This window comes from Panthera leo, chromosome A1, assembly GCF_018350215.1.
Source record: "Panthera leo isolate Ple1 chromosome A1, P.leo_Ple1_pat1.1, whole genome shotgun sequence".
Lineage (NCBI taxonomy): Eukaryota > Metazoa > Chordata > Mammalia > Carnivora > Felidae > Panthera > Panthera leo.
The window spans coordinates 108,804,214-108,827,336 of record NC_056679.1 but is presented as its reverse complement, the minus strand read 5'-3'; the positions used below and the strand labels follow the sequence as shown (position 1 = coordinate 108,827,336).

The 23,123-nt window shown below is 35.7% G+C and overlaps 1 protein-coding gene across 5 annotated transcripts in view; it reads left to right on the top strand.

Moving 5' to 3' along the window:
• The window catches only part of MEIKIN (meiotic kinetochore factor), a 79,281-nt gene that overhangs the window by 689 nt on the left and 55,469 nt on the right, over nt 1–23,123 (top strand). For all 5 annotated transcript variants that reach the window (XR_006193775.1, XM_042905794.1, XM_042905814.1 and 2 more), the window contains exons 3-7: nt 451–538; nt 2,182–2,242; nt 6,031–6,168; nt 12,529–12,648; nt 22,704–22,743. Coding sequence is in view for 4 of the 5 variants with exons in the window: in XM_042905794.1 (XP_042761728.1) it covers nt 451–538; nt 2,182–2,242; nt 6,031–6,168; nt 12,529–12,648; nt 22,704–22,743 (447 nt within the window). In the remaining variant the exon portion in view is untranslated. The remainder of the gene's footprint in view (nt 1–450; nt 539–2,181; nt 2,243–6,030; nt 6,169–12,528; nt 12,649–22,703; nt 22,744–23,123) is intronic.

The window sequence follows — 23,123 nt, the reverse complement described above, 5'->3', positions numbered from 1 at the left end:
TTTAATTTTTTTTTTTTTTTTACGTTTTATTTATTTTTGAGACAGGGAGAGACAGAGCATGAACAGGGGAGGGTCAGAGAGAGGGAGACACAGAATCTGAAACAGGCTCCAGGCTCTGAGCTGTCAGCACAGAGCCCGACGCGGGGCTTGAACTCACGGACCGCGAGATCATGACCTGAGCTGAAGTCAGACGCTTAACCGACTGAGCCACCCAGGCGCCCCAGGCCCAGAATTTTTTAAAGAGCAGTTTTGCCAAGTTACCTAAAAGCAAGTGAGCTCAAATCTTCAGAAAGCATTCACACCATCAGTTGGGTATTGGTACAATTAACCCACTGGGGTCTTTTTCTTAATGGCGTCCCCACATGGCCTTTCAGATTCTGAACAGTATGAACAGAGCCGTGGAAAGCCAAGCCCAGACCGTGCAAACTAATTGCGTTGTTTGTTTGTTAGCACTCAGTTAAGAGTTACAGGACAGAAAAGCCTGCGTGGAAATAGCACTAGTGAAGAGCCCTGGGATGAGAAGTTTGCTCCATTGAGTGTATGTATATTTCTCTTACGGACCTTGGGTATACTTAACAGCAGAGACCAGCGGTAACTGATGCGCCTGTAGATTAAAATGTAGTATAGTCTTTGTTCAATAGAGAATACATGGCTTCGTAGCATTTTTATAAACGTTGGTGTTTTCTCTTTAGACAGGGCCTTGAATTTCTGATTCTGGTGGATTCATAGCCACATTTTTAATTTTTAATTTCCCTTCACAAAAATTTGAGAAATGCCCATTACTGAGTAATTTTCTATGAAACAGGTATATGTAAGTTTTTCTTAGTAACTCCCTTATGTTGAGGAGCACTTAAAAGCATTTCAAAGTCATTTTCATGTTTTCTTATTTGACTTTCCATTAACAACTAGAAACAGTGTTCGTTACCATTAGTATATTATATAATTTCTTGACCTACTGTACTTAATATGGATTCTGTACAGTATTTTAAAGATACATAGCAGTAGTTTGGAGAAACTCAGATTTTAAAAATTGCTTGTGACTCATCTACCATTAACATTAAATAGTCATGTTCCAGTGCTTTAGCTTACATATATCTCTAAAACATGTGTTTTGGGGGTGGGCAGTTTCAACAAAGGCATTTTTTTAAAGGATTTTACCCCAGATTTTAACACTGTTAAGTGTTCGTTGTAGATGATCCAGACTATGCCAAAAAAAAGTGTTTAAAAAGTTTCTTCTACTTTTTATATATTTTTTCTACATTCCTTTTTTTCTGTGCCTTTTTTTAAATTTAAAAGTTGTTGCCTGATTGTATATTCCTCTAACATTAAGTGGTCTCTAAAAATATGATTTTTGGTGTCTGCATAGTGCTTTGTCTTATACTGTAATTTGTATGACTTTTTCCTGTAGTTGGAGGATTGAAATTGTTTCCAAGGTTTTGCCATTTTAGATATCAGTGGGCATTCTACCACAGAAGTTTTTTGTGTACACTCAAATTGTCACTCTAAGATAAAAAATTTTGCAGTGGGTCAAGGGTTGAATCATTTTTAATTCATGTTGGGCAGTTGGCACCATTTTATCTGATAATTTGAAAACACATATATTTGATAGATGAAAAGTAACATGTTATCTGATTTTCCATTTCTCTGAATACTAGTAAAATTGATACTTTTTTTTTATTTTATTGGCTATCTGTGTTTCTTTTTTGGTGAAATGCTTATTCATTATATGTTGAAGGTAGTTACACTTTTATACACATATATAACAAATACTTTTATATTTGTTTGCCTTTAGTTGTATTTCTCGTATTTTATTTAGACTTATCAGTCTTTTGATTTATTTTGCCTTCCTATCTAGAGAAAGAAAAACTTTTCTTACCTAGGTGGTCAGAAGAATGTTCACTTTCTAGGTGCTGGTTTAACCTACAGTAGTTAGTTGACTAGTATATTGCTGACTCTGTAGATGTGCCCACATTATTATATTTCAGTATTTATTTTTAGATTTAATATTAAATATCAGATTACATCTGTGGTCAGGAAACTGAAGAATCTATTATACATATGAAGCTGATACACAAAGTTCAGTTTTTCGTTTCAAAGTAACCAAATCAATGTGATATAATAAAATATAAAAATATTCAGTCTCATAGTTTGTGCTATACCTTTAATTCTTATTTCACTTAGGAGTCAATGACTGATGACCTCCAGGTTGACAGTAGTTCATCGAGTAGTGAGCTAGTATCAGGTAAGACTGCCAGATACGAGCTCTCTCAACTTTCTTTCTTCTGAACATAAGCATCCATTTGTATTTTTGCTTCATCTTCCCATCTTAGTGGAAGAGGTATCTTTCTCCTAGTCCAAGGTGAATCCGTCTGCCTGTGCAATGGACCTCATCCTCATAGCTTTCAAGTACACACCAGGAAATTAAAATTGTTATAAATGCTACAAAAGAGATTGATTTGAATGTAACAAATTGAGTTTAGCTGGAGAGATTAGGGAAAGCTTCTATGAAGGAACAGCAATTGAATTGAGTTTGGAAGAAAAGGAGAAATTAGCTATGCAAAGAGGTGAGTTAAGAGCCACCCAGGCAGAGGGAATAGCAAAGACCGTAACATGGGATTAAGCCTTACATGTTCAATGAACTGAAAGAAGTCCAGTGTGGTTGTCGTTCAGAAAGGAGGGGTAAATGCAATATTAAGACAAGGTTGAACACACACAGAGGCCTTGCCGAGCCTTGTAGGCCATGTCAAAGATATGGCTGTTTATATTTGGAGCAGCAGGAAGCCACTGGAGTCTTTTACTTAGGAAGATAATATGATCATCTTGGCTACAGTATGGAAAGAAGCATGAATGGATGCAAATAGACCAGATAGGAGGTTATTACAGTATTTTAGGGGAGAAATGATGGCACTTTGTACTAAAGGATGACATTGAAAATGGAAAGAAGTGAGCATAGCTCATGACCATTTTAGGAAATGAAACTGACAGAATTTGGCAAATGAAGAATGAAGGAGATGGAAGTATCAAAGATGACACCTGTTTCTGGCTTGCATAACTGGATACAAGGTGGTGCCATTTACTGAAAAAAAATCTCGTTTGAGGGAAAGGTCATAAATTATGTTTTTAATATATTAGGTTATGGGTGCTTTTAAGATGACTAAGTAGAATGCCAAATAGGCAAGTTGGATATGGATGATTGCTGATAGAAATTTATGAGCCATCTACATATTGGTGTAATTGAAGTTATTTTTGAATACAAGAAAGGATGCCATCAGCACACCAGAAATACTGAGGAATTCTTAAAAGCAGATGAGATCAGATTGCTGAATATTTGAGAATATTTGAAGAGCAGAGAAAAACCACTACAGAGATAAGAGCTCTAGAGACATCCAAATAGTTGGTGAATAAATGCAAAAACAAAACAAAACAAAACAAACAAAAAAAAACCCTATAATAAAAAGGACCCTGAAGGAAGTGTCAAGGTGATAGATTAAGCACTGCATTTTGCCACTATGTGACTTGGTTCCTCTGCCTCATCCTTTGCTTATTTTGGAAACATTGGCAGCTGACAATGCATGCTGCCAGGATAAACCCTGAGAACTACTCCTAAGGAAAGTGAACTGAGGGTTTAGTTCTTAAGTATCAATGCTGGGACTGGGGTGAGAAGCAGAAGAGAGTCTGTAGTAAATCCAGATTACCACAAGGATAGCAGAGGGAGAAAAAGGTAAAAGAGATAGATTATGCTTGTTAACCCCAGGATAAAGATGTAGTATGGCTCTCTGAAGTGGAAATTCTGATAAAGGAGCCTTCTAGTGTGTACACTAGCCAGACAATTAAAATAGTGCCCCATTTTACCTACAATACCTGAAACTGCAGGAGGACATCACCATGTAGAACATGGGTTCTCAGCATGTCTCATTACACTTCTAAGAAATCTCCAGAGCTAGGCTACTATTTCAGAGTTTATACACACTGCTGTAAAAATACATATTTTCAAGCAGAGGTATGAACAGACAACTAGGAACACCCAAACCTTTGAATAAAACCAGTGACACAGAAGAGAGGCAACAAATCAAGCAAACAGAGTAACGCCTGAAGAACTAGAGAAAAACTAAATATCTCTTTAAAGACAAGAGGCCCCTGGATCCATAATATAACAGTCCTATTTTAAAAAATTAATGGTCCTTGGAAACTAAAAATATCATCAAATTTAAAAACTCAGTAATTGAGCCTAATATTGAAATGAATTCAGCTCAAAATCAACTTAGCTAGCTAGAAAATAGAATAGAGAAATATTTTCTAGAATATAGTGCAAAAGAGCAAGGGAGCTGCTCAACAAATGTTTTTCCTTACGTCTTTCTTCTTTGCCTGGTTAATTTCTACTTATTCTTCAAGAAAAAAAAAAAAAAAATTCCGGTGCTGTCTCTACTGGGAAGCCTCTCCTGACCCCTCTTCTTTGTATATGAGTTGTTTTTTCTTGGAAGTTCTGTGGCACTTTTTGTATACTTCTATCAGGACTTAAAACAGCAGTATAATTGCTTTTGTTACTCTTGGATCCAAAGCTGTTGAGAATAAGCACTACCTTTTATGTTCCTATCCCATATTTGGGACATCATATAATTTCAAATGCTTGTTGAATGAGTTTTATACTCTGTTTAGAGAAAATAAACTAACCATAATTCTTATTTTGTAAAATTGTAGTTTAAATACACAATAAATGTCCTTGGTTACTAGATTTATAAAGTTGATGTGTGAAAGATATAAGGAAATAGAAAATAGTCTCTAATTTACAACTGGTTGTATCCTTTTTTAAAATTTATTTATTTAAATTGAAGTTAGTTAACATACAGTGTAGTATCAGTTTCAGATGCAGAACCCAGTGATTGATCGCTTACATAGAACACCCGTTGCTTATCCCAACAAGTGCCCTCCTTAATTTCCATCACCCATTTAGCCCATTCACCCACCCTCCCCTCCAGCAACCCTCAGTTTGTTCTCTGTATTTAAGAGTGTCTTATGGTTTGCTTCCCTCTCTGTTTTTATCTTATTTTCCTTCCCTTCCCATATGTTCATTTGTTGTGTTTCTTAAATTCTACATAAGTGAAATCATATGCTATTTCTTTCTCTGATTGACTTATTTTACTTAGCATAATACACTCTAGTTCCATCCATGTTATTGCAAATGGCAAGATTTCATTCTTTTTGATCACCAAGTAGTATTCCATTATATATATATATATATATATATATATATATATATATATATATATATATATACACCCCACATCTTTTTTATCCATTCATCATTCAATGGAAATTTGGGCTCTTTCCACAAAATGGTTATTGTTGGTAGCACTGCTATAAACACGGGGGTGCATGTGCCCCTTTGAATCAGCATTTTTGTATCCTTTGGATAACCTAGTAGTGCAATTGCTGGATTGTAGGGTAGTTGTATTTTTAATTTTTTGAGGAACATCCATACTGTTTTCCAGAGTGGCTGCACCAGTTTGCATTCCCACCAACAGTGCAAAAGGGTTCCCTTTTCTCTGCATTCTCACCAACGTCTGTTATTTCCTGAGTTGTTAATTTTAGCCCTTCAGATAGGAGTGAGATGGCATCTCGTTGTGATTTGTATTTCTCTGGTGATGTAGGCTCATTGATTTTTAAATGGAATAACTAGAATTACCCTTTATTCTCAGCTTGTTAGTTTACAGTTAATGAGTTACTTATATATAAAACTTGTATTTTGGGGTAAAAAATCACAATTGAAGCTAAGGAGCATAAGGAATAAATTATAAAACTTGGGAAAGCAATGGAAAAGATTATAATGCATTTTTCTACATAAAAAACAAGTCATTTTCTAAGGTTTAAGTTAAAGTGGTGTACAATTGTATGCTTTTTCAGTCATTTATATAAGTAATTTTACATTCTCTGTATAAAACTGCATGTATATTTCTACATATTTGAATTCTTAGGATTTTGAGTGTGTTTACTGTTGAAACATTTTACCTTTTTTGTTTGTTTATTCTACAGGACAAAGTTTGCAGCATGAAATTTCTAGTTCTCTTCTGAGCTATTCATTCACAGACTCTTACACAGAATACAAGAGTTTTGAAGAGAGTTTAAGTAGTTTCCCATCACCTGAGATCTTCAGAGGATCAGATTATTTAGGTGAGAAAACAATTTCAAACTTAAGCTGACCCACTATAGAAATTGTTCCTTTGTCCACAAATCCTCCAATGAATAATGTTCCTTTTGAGAAGGTGTGCTTGTCTTCCTCATTAAAACCTCCTGCCCTCGCTCACTATCCACCGTATTCCAGGCTCAGTCACATAGGACTGTACATCAAAAGCCACCAGATAAGAAAAGGATGAAGACATTAGGGGAATGACCCAGAAACAAGCCAATTTGCATTATAGTATCCCAGAGAAGCTCACAATTTGGATGCCCCAATACTTGTAAAAAGATATATCTGAAATGTAGAAGATGTGGTGACTACTGTCTTACTTAAATAGAGCGTGGAGATTTATTCTTTTGGGTATTTTGAAACTGAGGAACTCTGGAATGGAGGATACTAGGCACTGTTAATAGCAAGGATCATGGAATTTGAAATGCTGATCCCAATTACTCATTCCCCTGGAGTGGTATCATATGTTCACACCCTTGCCATATCCTTGTAGTGGTGGAATGAACTTTCTCCCTGTTTGGCTTTGGTACAGTAATGGAAATGTGACTTGCTTTGGGCAATAAGATATAAACAGATCTTTGAAATATGCTTAAATGGTTGGGCTTGTCCTCTTAAACTTTTAACATTATGAGATGAATATATCCTAATTAGCTTCTGCCTCTCCTGTGGGGACCCCAGAATGAGAGGTATGGGACAGAATAGTCCCAGACAACCTGCAGACTGCAGGGAGCTGCCCCATCTGATCAGCAGGTCTCTAATCTGAAGCATACCTGCCTGAGCCAACCAGTACACATGGGAATAAGAGTAAATGCTTTAATTTCATGCCAATGAGATTTGGGTGTTATTATACATAAAAGGCAACTGTCTCAGATACTGTACTGAATGAAGAAGAGGGGAAATTAAATGAAAATGTACATCTGAATTGTGAGACCTTCTCGACTAATGCCTGTTCCCATCCCAACCCAACATCCCATTTCTCTGCTCAGCTTCCAAAATACTAGCACCCAGACTTGAACTTTCTAGGCAGGAGAATGGAAGATTCTTTCCTAACAAATCTGAGCAGCCTTAAAGAAAGTACCTAAAGATACTGACCTCAGTACCCCTTCAGTGAAACTGACAAGAACACTCTGCACTGAAACCAATTCTGTGACAAGCCCAAACAAGGCCAGAGATTCCACTTAGCCTTTTAGGGCTCCCTCTTAAATAAGAGGAGAGCCAAGGATCATCAGTCTTCCTGAGGAAGTCTTCTAACAAAACACATAGTGATCAAAACAAAGGAAAATATATAGAGAGTGACATCAGCAAGATGTTGGAATAAGAAGCCCTGATCCATTCTTCCCCCATGGACACACCAATTCAACAGCAATACATGGACTTTTTCCCTTTGTGAGAAATCTGGAAACTGGTTAAAGGGACTCCTGCACCTCGGGCATGTATGAGACCAGCCATATCAAAGCCAACAGGAATTGGCAGGAAACCCCTAAGTCCCATCTTCTCCCTGGTTAGGGAAGAAAAGAACTGAACCATGTGTGAAATGTTGTAAATTTTCTGGGACCTTCCCAAAGGATTGGCTAGTCTCTTGCCTGTCTCAGAGTGCTACCCAAGGGAATGACTTCTTTCTCAATTGTCTCAAAGTGCTGATGGGACCTGGTATATTCTAGATGCCTATTGGCCACTGACAACAAATAAGGTGTGTGAGGAAACCTTAAGAGACTCATAGAACACAATTAAACAGAGCAACTTTTAACTTTAAACTTTATAGGAGTCTCAGAGGGCGAAGAGATGAGGGAGGGAGAGAGGGAGAAAAAGAAAGAAGGGAGGGATAAGGGTAAAAGAAAGAAGACGAGAGAGGGAGGAATAGGGAGAAAGAATAAGGGACTGAAGGGAGTGTGAGGGAAAAAGAAAGAGAGCCTGCCAGAAAGTTTATTCACAGAAATAATAGCTGCAAACTTACCCAATTTGGGGAAGGAAATGCACATGCAGACCTAGGAAGCCCAATGAATCTCAGATAAGGTAACCAAGTAAATCCACACAGGGACTCATAAATTATCAAAAGTCAAATTTTGACTTTTAATAATTTGACTGTTTAATAATTTTGACTTTTTTAATTTTGAAAGCAGTAGTAGAAAAGCAACTTGATATGTACACGGGAACCCCCATTAAACTATCATTGGGTTTCTCAGCAGAAACCTTGCAGGCCACAAAGGGTAGAATGAGCTGTCAAAGTGGTGAAAGTAAAGAAACTGTCAACCAGCAAAACTATCAATAGAAACAAACAACATCAATGGAATATTGTTCAGCCATAATAAATGAAATTCTCCACTTGCAACAATATGGATAGAGCCAGAGAGTATAATGCTAAGCAAAATAAGTCAGAGAAAGTCAAATACCATGTAATTACACTCATAAGTGGAGTTTAAGAAACAAATCAAATGAACAAGGAGGGGGGAAAGATAAGTCAAGAAACAGACTCTTAACTATAGAGAAAAAACTGATAGTTACCAGAAGGCAGGTGGGTGAGGGATGGGTGAAATAGGTAATAGGAATTAAGGAGTATATTTGTCCTGATGAGCACCAGGTGGTTAAAATAAAAACTCAAATGAAGAGATAAGGAGTTTCTTAAAGGAAAGCTGAAGGAGTTAATCACCACTAGACTCACCTTACAAAAAAAATGGTAAAAGGAGTTCTTTAAGTTGAAATAAAGGACTCTAAACAGCAACACAAAAGCATATGAAAATATAAAACTTGCCAATAAGTATATAGATAAATATAAAATAATACTGTAACAGTGGTATTTAAATCTCTTTTAATTCTAATAATAAAGACTAAAGTATTAAAAATAAAATAAAAATATGTTAATGGATACACAACATAAAAAAAATGTAAACCATAACATCAGTAACACAAAATGTGTGTAAAGGGAGAAATAAAAGTATAGTTTTTGTATATAATCGAAGTTGCTATCTGATTAAAATAGATTGTTAAGACTATATTTTATATAAGCACCATGGTAACCACATTAAAAATGCCTATAGAAAATACACAAAAGAAAAATAGAAAGGAGTCAAAGCATATCAGTATAAAAATAATCAATGAAACACAAATGAAGATGGCAAGAGAGGAAAAGGGGTAAAAGAACGATAAGACAAAATAATTAACAAAATAGTAATATTCTTTCCCTATCAATAATTACTTCAAATGTAACTGGTTTAAATTCCCCAATCAAAGGACACAGAGTGGCTGGATGGATTTTGAAAAACAAGGTCTATATGCTATCTACAAAAGACTCTACATTTCAGGACACACATAGGCTGAAAGTGGAGCAATAGGAAAAGATAATCCATATAAATGGTAACCAAAAGAAATCAGGAGTGGCTCTACTTATATCAGATAAAACATCCGTTAAGTCAAAAACTATCACAAGACACAAAGACATTATATAATGATGAAAGGGTCAATTAATCAGGAACATATAACAAATATAAAGAAATATGCACTCAACATCAAAGCACCTAACAGATAAACACTGACAGACCTGAGGGCAAAAATAGACATCCATACAGTAATGAAGACTTCATTACTCCCATTTTCAATAAATAGAAAAACCATACAGAAAATTGACACTTTTTTGAATTCAAAATATATTGCAAAACTACAGTAATTATAACAGTATGGTACTGGCATAAAGATAGACATGTAGATGAATAGAATAGAGAGAAATGATTTTAAACAATGGTGGCAAGAATACACAGTGGGGAAAGAATAGTCTCTTCAACAAACAATGTTGGGAAAACTGGACTTCCATCGCTTCTTGGCCTTTTGTCTAAGATCAAGTGTGGGAAAACTAGACTTCCACCTACAAAAGGATGAAATAAGACCAATACCTACATCATACAAAAAACCCAATTCAAAATGGATTAAAGACTTAAACATAAGACCAGAAACCATAAAACACATGGAAGAAAACATAGGGGAAAACCCTCATGATACTTAATGATTTCTTGGATGTAACACCAAAAGCACAGGCAACAAAAGCTAAGTTAGACAAGTGAGATTACATAAAACTAAAAACCTGCACAGCAAAATAAACAACAGAGTGAAAGGGCAACATACAAAAAGGGAGAAAATATTTGCAAAATACTTACCTGATAAAAGATTAATGTTAAAAAATATATAAGAAACTCCTATAACTCGGGGAAAAAAATGAACAAATAACCCCGTTACAAAATGGCCAAAGGACTTGAATAGACATTTCCCCAAAGAAGATATACTGATGGCCAACAAGTATATGAAAAGATGCCAATATCACTAATTATCAGGGATATGCAAATCAAAACCACAATGAAATGTCACCTGACCTGTTAGGATGATTATTATTAAAAAAAAAAAAAGGGGGCGGGGGATCCTGGGTGGCTCAGTTGGTTAAGGATCCACCTTCGGCTCAGGTCATGATCTCACGGTTCATGAGTTCAAACCCCACGTCAGGCTCAAAGCCTGGAGCCTGCTTCAGATTCTGTCTCTCTCTCTCTGTCCCTCCCCCACTCATGATCTGTCTCTCTCTCAAAAATAAATAAACAAAAAAATAAGTGTTGACAATGATGTAGAGAAATTGGAACACTTGTGCATTGTTGTTTGGATTGTAAATGGTGCAACTGCTATGGGAAACAGTGTAGAGGTTCCTCAAAAAATTAAAAATAGAACTACCATGTGATTCACCAATCCTACTTGTGGATATTTATCCAAAGTAATTGCAATCAGGATCTTAAAGAGATGTTTGCGCCCCATATCTATTTCAGCATTATTCACAATAGCTAAATGTGGAAACCATCTATGTTTTCATTGATTTATGAATGGATAAAAGAAATATGGTATATGCAGATGATGGAATATTATTCAGCCTTAAAGGGAGGTCCTGCCATATGCAACAACCTGGATGAACCTTAAGAATGCTATGATAAGTAAAATAAGCCAGTAACAGAAAGATAAATACTGTATCATTCCACTTGCATGAGATATCTAAAATAGTCAAATTCATAGAATTAGAGAGTAGAATGTTGGTTGCCCTGGCCTAGAATGAGATAGACATAGGAAGCTGCTATTCAACAGGTATTAAGTATCAGTTTTGTAAGATGAATAGGTTCCAGAGATCTGCTATACAACACTGTGATACGCTATACTGAACAATATTGTACACTTACAAATTTGAGAGGGTAGATTGATGTTAAGTGTTCCTACCACAATAAAATTAAAAATTAAAAATTAAGAAAAGGAACCAAGCAGAAATAGAAACACAAGGAGAAAAAAATATATTGAAAAAATAGTCTCACTGACATAAAATGTATATTGTGTTCATTAAATAAGAATAGGGTGCTATGAAAAAGGGAATATTCAGATCATGAATGCAATAGCAGAGAGAAATTTAGAAGGATTAGAAACTAGGGTTGAGGAGAAAAAAAAGGAAAATAAAGATGAAAGGTTGCTACTCAACAGAGATAAGTTAGTGGAGGAGTATATGATATCCAATATCAAATGAAAGCAGTTTCAGACAAAGATGGTGAAAGAAACAAGAGGAAAATTACCAATGTTATAATTCAAGAACAGTTTCCTAGCATTAAAGAATATGATTTCTGTGTTAAAAGGGTCACACTGTGCCTACCACAATAGATGAAAAACACCAAGATGAAGCATTGTGAAACTTTAGAACACTAGAAATGGAATGAAAAGAATGAATTTATAGAACGTGGTGTAAAGTTTGGGATTAAATAGATGAAAAATACAGAGAAAACTAAACTAGCAAAAAAGACTGACTCCAGGGGTAGAAATGATTGTTATGGTGTACAAGAGTAAATAGCATTTTTATGGCAATTTATTATTATAATGTCTATACCGAATATTGATCTAACTAAATATGTAATATAATATCAGGATAATGGGAAGTGTGGAAAAGGTGGGGACAGGGATGTAAGAGAGAATAACCTCATTCTTGCGTAGTGGGAAGTTAATGGAAAGTTTAAAACTGACATCAAGTAATACTAGCATGTTATTTAATAGGTATAATTTATACATAAAATATTAAAAGGAACCTCGTAGGTATGCTGTCTGTCTCTTATGTCAGTAATGTTTATGGGGCAAAAATCCATGAAAGAAAGTAGATTACAGTACTGAAATAGGCCAAAGAATATTTACTATTCTGATGCCATCAAGACTTGTCTTTTTTCTCTGTCTTACCCAAATCTTTAATTGCCACAGCTTAGTATGGCTGGGACCTTTGGAGTTGGGGGAGGTAACCTACTAGTTGTGTGCTGTTGTTCAAAGTTGTGTGCCATTTCTGCCTGCTGTTTTAGATTGGAAATGTCCCAGGTTGGAAGAACATACTCAATGCAAGAATTCCACTCTTCTGGATACCAGTAAAGCAATAGCAATAGAGAAGGTACCACAGTTTTCAGACCTCTCTGCAATTTTAGGTGAGTTTTCACATTCTTTTTTCTTATGTCACAGAGGAAAACCCTCATCTATATCAGAAAAACAAAGTAATTTTTTGAATGATTTATAGCTAAGTTTATCAATTAGCATAATCTTTGGCTACAAATAACATAGGGGTCTCCTGTTTTATAACTTTTATTTTGAAGTAATTTTAGACTTGCAAAAAAGTTGCAAAAATAGAGAATTCCCATATACATCTCACCCAGCTTTCCCTAATGCTGTCTTATATAACATTAGTACAATGATCAGAATCAGAAAATTAACACTGGCATAAAACTACTAATTAAACCTTATTTGCATTTCACCAGTTTTTCCACCAATCTCTTTTCTTGTGTTTCAGGATCAAACATTGCATCTGATTGTTACTTCTTCCTTAGTCTACTATAGTCTGTAACAGTTTCTCATCTTTGTTTGTTTTTCATAATTTTGGTACTTTTGAAGATTACTCATCAGTTATTTTATAGAACGTCCCTCACTTTTGAATTTGTCTAATGTTTTCTTATGATTAGAATGAGCTTATACAATGTTTTAAAGAACACTGCAGAAATGATGTTATGCCTTTTTCAGTACATTGTATTAAATTCTTGATGTCAGTATATCATATTACTGGTGATACTAAACTTCATCACTTGATTAAGGTGGTGGCTGTGGTTTTCTGAATAGTTAAGTTACTAGTTTGCCTTTGTGGTTAATAAATATCCAGAGAAGATAGTTTGAGACTTATTAATCCTGTTTCTCCTCAAATTTTCATTCACTGATATTAGTATTCATCAGAGGAACTTGACTATAACAGTTATTATGCTGGTGTTTGTTTAATGGTGATTTTCTATTTTTTGCTTCCCTGCTACATTCACTAATTGAAATTCTACTGTAAAAGAATTGTATCTTTTCTGCTGTTTATTTATTCAGTTGATTATAGCAGTATTAACTCATGAATATTTATTTTATGTGTTAAAATACAATATTTTATTTACTTATTTATATAATTCAAGCATACACAAAGTTATATAGGTTATATATATTTCAGTGCATTTTGTTAATCACTTGGAGTATAGTTAGACTCATTTGCTAGTGTCAGATTCAATTTTTGGTTTTCCATCCTGATTTGTTTCTTTATTTGGGGAGAAGGGGCTATGTGAAGGTATGTGAAACATTGCTATGGTTCTAAGAGTCAAAGCTATAAAATATTTATATGTTCTCAGGAAAGCATCACTTCTCCTTCCTGCTACCCTGATCCTATTCCCCTCTTCTTTCTACCCCTTTCCCACCCAACCCTTATGGTTTATCTTTCTTGTATTTCTTTTGTATGTATTTTCTTATATCCTCTTCTTTATTTCCTTTTTTTTTTTTTTTTTTGAGTGTTTCATTTGTTTTTGAGAGAAAGAGCACAAGCAGGGGAGGGGCAGAGAGAAGTGGGGGACAGAGGATCCAGAGTGGGCTCTGCACTGACAACAGCTAGCCCAATGTAGGGCTTGAACTCACAAAACGTGAGATCATGATCTGAGCCAAAATCTGATATTCACCCAACTGAGCCACCCAGGTGCCCTATATCCTCTTCTTTCGTGCATGAAGGTTAGCATATTTATATATACTTTTTTATTTTGTTTTTTTTCCACATATTGTATGTATTAGAAATCACTCCAGCTAGTTTTAAGGAGCTCTTCCTCATGTTTTTTCAATAGCTGCATGGTACTCCACTGTATGGATGTATTTTTGTTTATTTAAGTACTCTCCTATGAATTAGATATCTAGGGTTTCCCCCCAGTATTTTGCCACTACAAACAGTGTGTAAATGAATAAACTTATTCCATCAATAATATGAAAATATATTATCATATCGTAAAGATAGATTTTCAGAAGTAGGATGCTGGGTCATAAGGTAAGTGGATATATAGTTTTGTTGCATATTGCCAGATTTTCCTCCAGAAAGATTATACCAGTTTGCATTCCCATCAACATATTCTCATATCCTGTTTCCTCATACCCTCACCAACAAAGTATATTGTCATATTTAAAAATTTTTGCTACTCTAATAGTGAGAAATGGTATCTCAGTGTTATTTTAGTTTGCATTTCCCTAACTGTATGTGAGCTTAAATATTTTTCATATGTTTGAAGGCTATTTTTATTTTCTGTGTGTGTGTGTGTGTATGTGTGTGCGCGCGCATGTATGTGTAAATTTTCTTTTCATGCCTTTTCCCCATTTTTTTACCTGTTTTTTTATTCTTTACCCTCCATTTCTTTTTTTTTAAATTTTTTTAATTTTTACTTAGTTTTAAGAGAGAGAGGGACAGAGTGGAAGCTGGGGAGGAACAGAGAGAGAGGGAGACACAAATCCGAAGCAGGCTCCAGGCTCCAAGCCGTCAGCACAGAGCCTGACGTGGGGCTTGAACTCACGAACCTCAAGTTCATGACCTGAGCCAAAGTCAGACGCTTAACCGACTGAGCCACCCAGGTACCCCTACCCTCCATTTCTAAGTACATTAGCTATTAAGAATTTTAGCCTTTTCCTAAATGCTCCAATCAAAAGACATAGGGTGGTAGAGTGGATTAAAAAACAAGACATATCTATGTGCTGCCTACAAGAGACTCATCTCAGCCATAATGACACATACAGACTGAAATGAAGGGATGGAAAAACATTTACCATGCTTATGGAAATTAAAAAAAACTCCAGGGTAGCAACACTTATATCAGACAAAAAGACTTTTTAAAACAAAGACTGTAATAAGAGACAAAGAAAAGCATTGCATATTATAAAGGGATCAACCCAATGAGACAATAACAGTTGTATATATCTATGCACCCAATATTGGAGCACCTAAATACATAAAGCAAATATTAATGGACATAAAGAGAGAAACTGATGGTAATACAATAATAATAGGGGACTTTAACACCCCACTTAGATTAATGGACAGATCATCCAGGTAGCAAATCAATAAGGAAACAGTGTCAGAGTTCCTGGGTAGTTCAGTTGGTTAAGTGTCCGACTTTGGCTCGGGTCATGATCTCATGGTTTGTGTGTTGGAGCCTGGGATTAGGGTCTCTGCTGTCATCACAGAGCCGGCTTTGGATTCTTGGTCTCTCTGTCTCTCTGCCCCTCCCTGACCCTTACATGTTCTCTCTCTCTCTCTCTCTCTCTCTCTCTCCTTCTCCCTCTCCCTCTCTCTCTCTCCCTCTCCCTTTCTCTCAAAAATAAATAAACATTAAAAAATATATATAAGGAGGGATGCCTGGGTGGCTCATTCGGTTGAGTGTCCAACTTTGGCTGAGGTCATAATCTTGTAGTTCATGAGTTTGAACCCTGTCAGCTGTGCTGACAGCTCAGAGCCTGGATTTTGTTTCGGATTCTGTGTCTCCCTCTCTGTCTGTGCCTTCCCCACTCATGCTCTCTCTCAGAAATAAATTTGAAAAAAAATTGAAAAAAAAATATATATAAGGAAACAGTGTCTTTGAATGACACATTACCCCAGATGGTATCACAGATATATACAAAACATTTCATCCAAACAACAGAATGTACATTCTTTTCAAGGGCATGTGGAAAATTCTTTAGAATAGATTGAATGTTAGGCCAGAAAGCAAGTCTGAATAAATTTAAGAAGATTGAATTTATACTATGCATCTTTTCTTCCCACAGCAGTATAAAACTGGAAGTGAATCATAAGAAAAAAAACTGGAAAAAGCACAAACATGGGGAGGCTAAACAACATAATAATAAACAACTAATGGGTCAACATATAAATCAAAGGGGAAATCAAAAATTACATGGAGACACAAGAAAATGAAAATGTAATGGTCCAAAACATTTAAGACACATAAAAAGCAATTCTAAGAGAGAAATATATAATGATACAGGCCTACCTGAAGAAACAAGAAAAAGCTCAAATAAATTATCTATTTATTTATAATTATATATCTGTTTATAAACCGGGGCACTTGGGTGGCTCAGTTGAGCATCCAACTCTTGATTTCAGCTCAGGTCACAATCTCCTGGTTCATGGGGTTGAGTCCTGCCTGGGCCTCTGCACTGACAGCACAGAGCCTGCTTGGGATTCTCTCTATCATTCTCTTTCTACCCCTCCCCCACTCGTGTGTGCTTGCTCGCTCTCCCTCTCTCTCTCTCTCAAAATAAATAAACATTAAAAAAAATTATCTAACCTTAAACCGAAAAGAAATAGAAAAAAGAACAAACAAAGCCCAATGTGAGTAGAAAGAAGGAAATAATAAAGTTTAGAGCAGAAATAAATGACGTAGAAACTAAAACAAAAACCAAAACCAATAGAACAGTTCAACAAAAGCAGGAGCTGGTTCTTTGAAAACAAATAAAATTGATAAGTCCTTAGGGGCGCCTGGGTGGCTCAGTCGGTTAGGCGTCCGACTTCGGCTCAGGTCATGACCTCACAGTCCATGGGTTCGAGCCCCGCATCGGGCTCTGTGCTGACGGCTCAGAGCCTGGAGCCCATTTCGGATTCTGTGTCTCCCTCTCTCTGCCCCTCCCCTGTTCATGCTCTGTCTCTCTCTGTCTCAAAAATAAATAAACGTTAAAAAAAATAAAAAAAAAATTGATAAGTCCTTAGGCAGACTCTTCAAGACAAAAAGAGAAATGACCCAAATAAGTAAAACCAGAATGAAAGAGGACAAGTAACAACTGGCACCACATAAATATAAGATTGTAAGAGTAGTTTGAAAAATTATATGCCAAAAAATTGGACATCCTAGAAGAAATGGATAAATTTCTAGAAACACACAATCTAACAGACTGAATTAGGAAGAAATAGAAAATCTTAAAGAAACCATTGGTAATAACAAAATTGAATTAGTACACAAAAGACTACCAAAAAATAAAAGTCTAGGACTAGATGGATTCACAGGTGAATTCTAAAAAACATTTAAAGAAGAGTTAATGCTTATTCTTCTCAAACAATTCCAAAAAAATAGGAGAGAGAGGAAGGAAAGCTTCCAAACTCATTCCATAAGGCCAGCATTACCATGATACCAAAACCAGACAAATACACCAATACAGAGAGACAGAGAGAGAGAGAGAGAGAGAGAAAAGAAAACTACAGTTCAAAATCCCTGATGAACATAGATTTAAAAATCCTCAATAAAATATTATCAAACCACATTCAACAATACATTAAAAGGATCATTCACCACTACCAAGTGGGATTTATTCTGGGGACGCAGGATGGTTCAATATCACAATCAACAGGATACTCCACATCAACAAAATGAAGGATAAAAATCATGATTATCTCAGTAGATGCAGAAAAAGCATTTGACAAAATTTAACATCCATTCATGATTTAAAAAAAAAAAAAAAAACTTTCCCTAATGTGACTTTAGAGAGAACATACCTCAACATAATAAAGGCCATCTATGAAAGAAAAAAAAAGCACAGTTAATATCATACTGTATGGTTAAAACCTGAGAGCTTTTCCTCTAAGATCAGGAACAAGATAAGGATGTCCTGTCTTACTACTTTTCTAACACTACAGCATAGTGCTAGACATTCTAGCCACAGCAGTCAGACAAGAAAAAGAAATGAGACATCCATATTGATAAGGAAGAAATTAAGCTATCATTGTTTGCAGATGACATAATACTGTACACAGAAGACCCTAAAGACTTTACCAAAAAACTATTAGAAGTAATAAATAAACTCAGTAAAGTTTTAGGATACAAAATTAATATCCAGAAATTGATAGCATTTGTATGCACTGATAACACAGTAGCTGAAAGAGAAATTAAGAAAACAACTCCATGTGTAATTGCACAAAAAATAATAAAATACCTAGGAATAAACTTAACCAGGGGGGTGAAAGACCTGTATTCTGAGGACTGTAAAACACTGATGAAAGAAATTGAAGAGAAATGAGAAGGTATTTCGTGCTCATGAATTGGAAGAATTAATATTGTTAAGATGTCCATACTACCCCAAACAATCTGAAGATTCAGTGCAATCCCTATCAAAATACCAATAGCATTTTTCACAGAATTAGAACAAATAAGTCTAAAATTTGTTTGGAACCACAGAAGAGCCCAAATATCCAAAGCAATATTGAGAAATAGTAAAGCTGGAGATGTCACACTTCCAGATGTCAAGATATATTACAAGCTGTAGTCAAAATAGCATGGTTCTGGCACAAAAATAAACACATAGATCAATGGAACAGAATAGAGAGCCTGGAAATAAACCCATGCTTATATGGTCAATTAATCTGTGACAACGCAATAAGATACAATGGGGAAAAGACTGCCTCTTTAATAAATGGTACTGGGAAAATTGGATAGCTACATGCAAAAAAATGAAAGTGGACCACTTTCTTATACCATACACAAACTCAAAATGGATTAAAGGCCTAAATGTGAGGCCTGAAATCATAAAAATCCTATGAGAGAACATAGGCAGTACTTTTTCTTACATCAGCCATAATGACATTTTTTTCTAGATATGTCTCTTTGTATGGCTTCAGCTCAGGTCACGATCTCACGGCTTTGTGGGTTCGAGCCCTGCATCCGGCTCTGCACTGGTGATGCAGAGCCTGCTTGGGATTCTCTGTCTCTCCTTCTCCCTCTGCCCCTCCCCTATTTGAACTGTCTCTCTCAAATAAATAAAAACTTAAAAAAAGAAACTTTAAAAAAATGGGCAGAGTACCTGAATAGACATGTTTCCAAAGAAGACATGCAGATGGCCAACAGCCATGAAAAGATGCTTCCATCATTAATCACCAGGAAACTGCAAATCAAAACCACAATGAGATACCACCTCACACCTGTCAGAATGGCTAAAATAAAAAGACAAGAAAAAGGAAGTGTTGATAAGGATGTGGAGAAAAAGGAACCCTCATGCACTGTTGGTAGGAATGTGAATTGGCACAGCCACTGTGGAAAACAGTATGGATGTTCCTCAAAACATTAAAAGTCAAAATACTATATGATTCAGTAATCCCACTACTGGATCTTTACCCAAAGAAAACAAAAACACTAATTTGAAAATTTATTGTAGTATTATTTGTAATAGCCAAGGTATGGAAGTGGTCTAAATGTACACTGATGAACAAATGGATGAGGAAGATATGGTACACACACACACACACACGCACACACACACACACATGCATGCACGCTATTACACAGCCATAAAAGGTTAAGATCTTGCCATTTGCAACTACATGAATGCACCTAGAGGGCATTATGGTAAGTGAAATAAGTGAGAATGAGAAAGACAAATACCATATGATTTCACATGTGTGGAATCTAAAAAACAAAACAAATTAAAAAACAAAAAACAGAATCAGACCTGTAAATACAGAGAACAAACTAATGGTTCCCACAGGGAAGGGGAATGGGAGTGTGGGCAAAATGGGTTAAGGGGAGAGGGGATAAGAGACTTGGAGTTTTGGAATGAATAAGTCACAGGAATAAAAGTCACAGCATAGGGAATGTAGTCTGTGGTATTATAATAGCATCTTATGGTGACAAGTTAGCTACACTTGTGGTGAGCATAATATAATATTTAGAGAAGTTAATTCATTAGGTAGTACACATGAAACTAATATAATGTGTTTCATCTATACCTAAAAAAAAATTTTGTAAAGAATATTAGGGGCTCCTGGGTAGCTCAGTTGGTTAAGCATCCAACTTCGGCTCAGGTCATGATCTCACGGTTCATGGGTTCAAGCCCCGCATCAGGCTTTGTGCTGACAGCTCAGAACCTGAAGCCTACTTCGGATTCTGTGTCTCCCTCTCTCTCTGCCCCTCCCCCCACTTATGCTCTGTCTCTCAAAAATAAATAAACATTGGGAAAAAAAAGAATATTAGTCTTTTGTCTGTGGCTTATATTGTGAATATTTCCCCAAGTTTGTCAGTTGTCTTTTTGTGTATGTTGTTTTTGTCATGCAAAAAAGGCTTGTTTATACTAGATTTACTTCTCTTCCCAGGCCAGAGTTAGTGTAGCATCTCACTAATAGCATTAAGATCTTATACTCTTTCTATCTTTCTACTACCAAGTGTGTTGGCTTGTTACCCCATAGTTGTAGGATGGTTGCTAAGCCTTTAGGCATCACAACAGTGTTCCAGGGAAAAAGAATTAGAAAAGGCAGTACTAGCCACATACATCTCTTTTTATCAGAAAAACAAAAGCTTTCCAATTAATTTCCCAGCAGACTAGGTCTATTGGCCAGGACTGAGTCCTGTATCTCCTGACTACTTGGAAGTCTTCTTTGATAAAGTTTATAAAAACCCAAGTATTTTATTCTTCTAGCCTCTATAGTGGTAGAAAGGGGAAAATGTATAAAAATAGAGAGGGGGAATAGCAATGGATGTTGTCAGCTCATCTATCAGAGCCTCACAAAAAGGAGGGATAAATAATATCAAAGAATTCAGCATTGGTTATGGGGTCCCTTATGGGAGAGTTGGTATCTATCTGGATGGCAGTATTTCTGACAGTTTGAAAACCTTGTGTTATGTTTACTTTGGCAACTCCTTTGCTGATATAAAGTGCCCAAAGAAGCAGCCTGTCTCTTTAACAAATGTTTCAGTTAACTTCTTTGTCCACTGTAAGTGATGACAAAAAAGAAAAAGAAAGAAGGAAAGAAAGAAAGAAAAATTAAAAAAAAATCAATCCTACCTCAAACTTTATTAGGTTAAAAAATGAAATTATTACCACATATACCTGAAAAATCTAGCAGTATATCATATGCAATTACAACTTGATCCAGGCTTTCTTTTTTTAAAAAAAAATATTTTTAATGCTTTTATTTATTTTTGAGAGAGAGAGACAGAGTGCCAGCAGAGGAGGGGCAGAGAGAGAGGGAGACACAGAATCTGAAGCAGGCTCCAGGCCCTGAGTTGCCAGCACAGAGCCTGACGTGGGACTCAAACCCACAAACTGTGGTTTGACCTGAGACAAAGTTGGATGATTAACCAACTGAACCACCCAGGAACCCTAATTCAGGCTTTCAAATGGTATCAGTAGGATCCAATTCCTTTCCATCTCTCAGCTCACGGCACTAATGTGCAAACTGAACTCTCAGCTAACCTCCCTTCATATAGTAGCTCTTGTTAGGTCCAGGCCTATATACTCACAGCCTCAAATCCAGTGAACAAAAGTGCTTCTCTTTCCCAGTGATTTGAACAAAAGTCCTGGTCTTATACCTTGGCTTAAATTATTTCATATGCTTATCCTTGAACAGTCACTTTGGGCAGAGAGATGCAGGGCTGCCATTGTACTGAGTCACAGGCCCTGTCTTGATTATCACAAGGAAAAGCAAGAGACTATCATCAGCAAAAGCAGAAAGTAGATGCTGTTCACTGTAGTCCTTTATATTTTGGGAACCTCCCTTTCAGAGAAATACTTCTAAATGATTAGTAGGCATCATTCACTTCACTTTTACTAAACTGTAAAATTCTAATTAAATGTAAGCAGAGTTCTGCAGCTTATTAGGGTCATATTCTTCAGAAGACTACTCCCGCAGTTCTTTATGTACCTAGTAATATAGAGTGCCTAGACAGCAAAATATTGACTGGTAGGCATTGTCTTGACTAATAAGTCTACTAATATGTGTATCTATATTTGTACTGGATTAAGAACCATGATATCTGAGTTTAAGTTCCAGGTAGGTAGCTGTTAGTTTTATCACTTGACCAGTTATTTTGTATATGTATTGTGGAAATAGTAAATTGTTTTATTTACCTTGTGGGACTGTTGTAAGAATCAAGTAGATAAAAGATTGGAAAGGACTTCAAAAATTGTAACTAACTATCCAAATACAGGCAGATGGATTCCTGCATCTCATAAAATTTCCTAACAATTTTGTTTTATTTTGGTATTTTGAAAATACTTCTATATAATTTAAGTGGCAGATAAAAACAATACAAAACAATAAAATCATAAAAATAAACTGCACTATCACCATGTATTTTAGAGAAAATATTTACTTTTAGCTAGAGTAATTTTGGCCTCTGGTCTGTGCTTGAATTATCTTTCTAATAGATTGGTGTTTTGTTTTGTTTTTTTCCTTTCCTAGGTCCCTCTTCAGAAGACTATCAGAAATGCCATAGAGAAATGTAAGAACTAATATTTTATTTTAAAGTTGTCGAGCTTTTGAAAACCCTGTGTTATAATAGTTATATAGCTGGAATGACTATTAGCCCACAAATTTAGGTATTCATTTATTCAGTGTTTGTTGAGGAATCATTATGTGCCAGAAGTATTCTTACAGGTAGAGATACATTGTAATTAATGAAATAGATTAAAAACAAAATCTCTGTCCTCAAGTCCACATTCTACTTGGATGAGATAGACAATAAGTGAATGAACAAATTCATTCTGTTCTATACGGTAATGAATGATATGGATAAAAAGCAAGATGGGGGCTAGAGAGTATTGGAAGGAAGGTTCACTATTTTAAGTAGTGTGGTGAGAGAAGTCATAAATGAAATTTGAG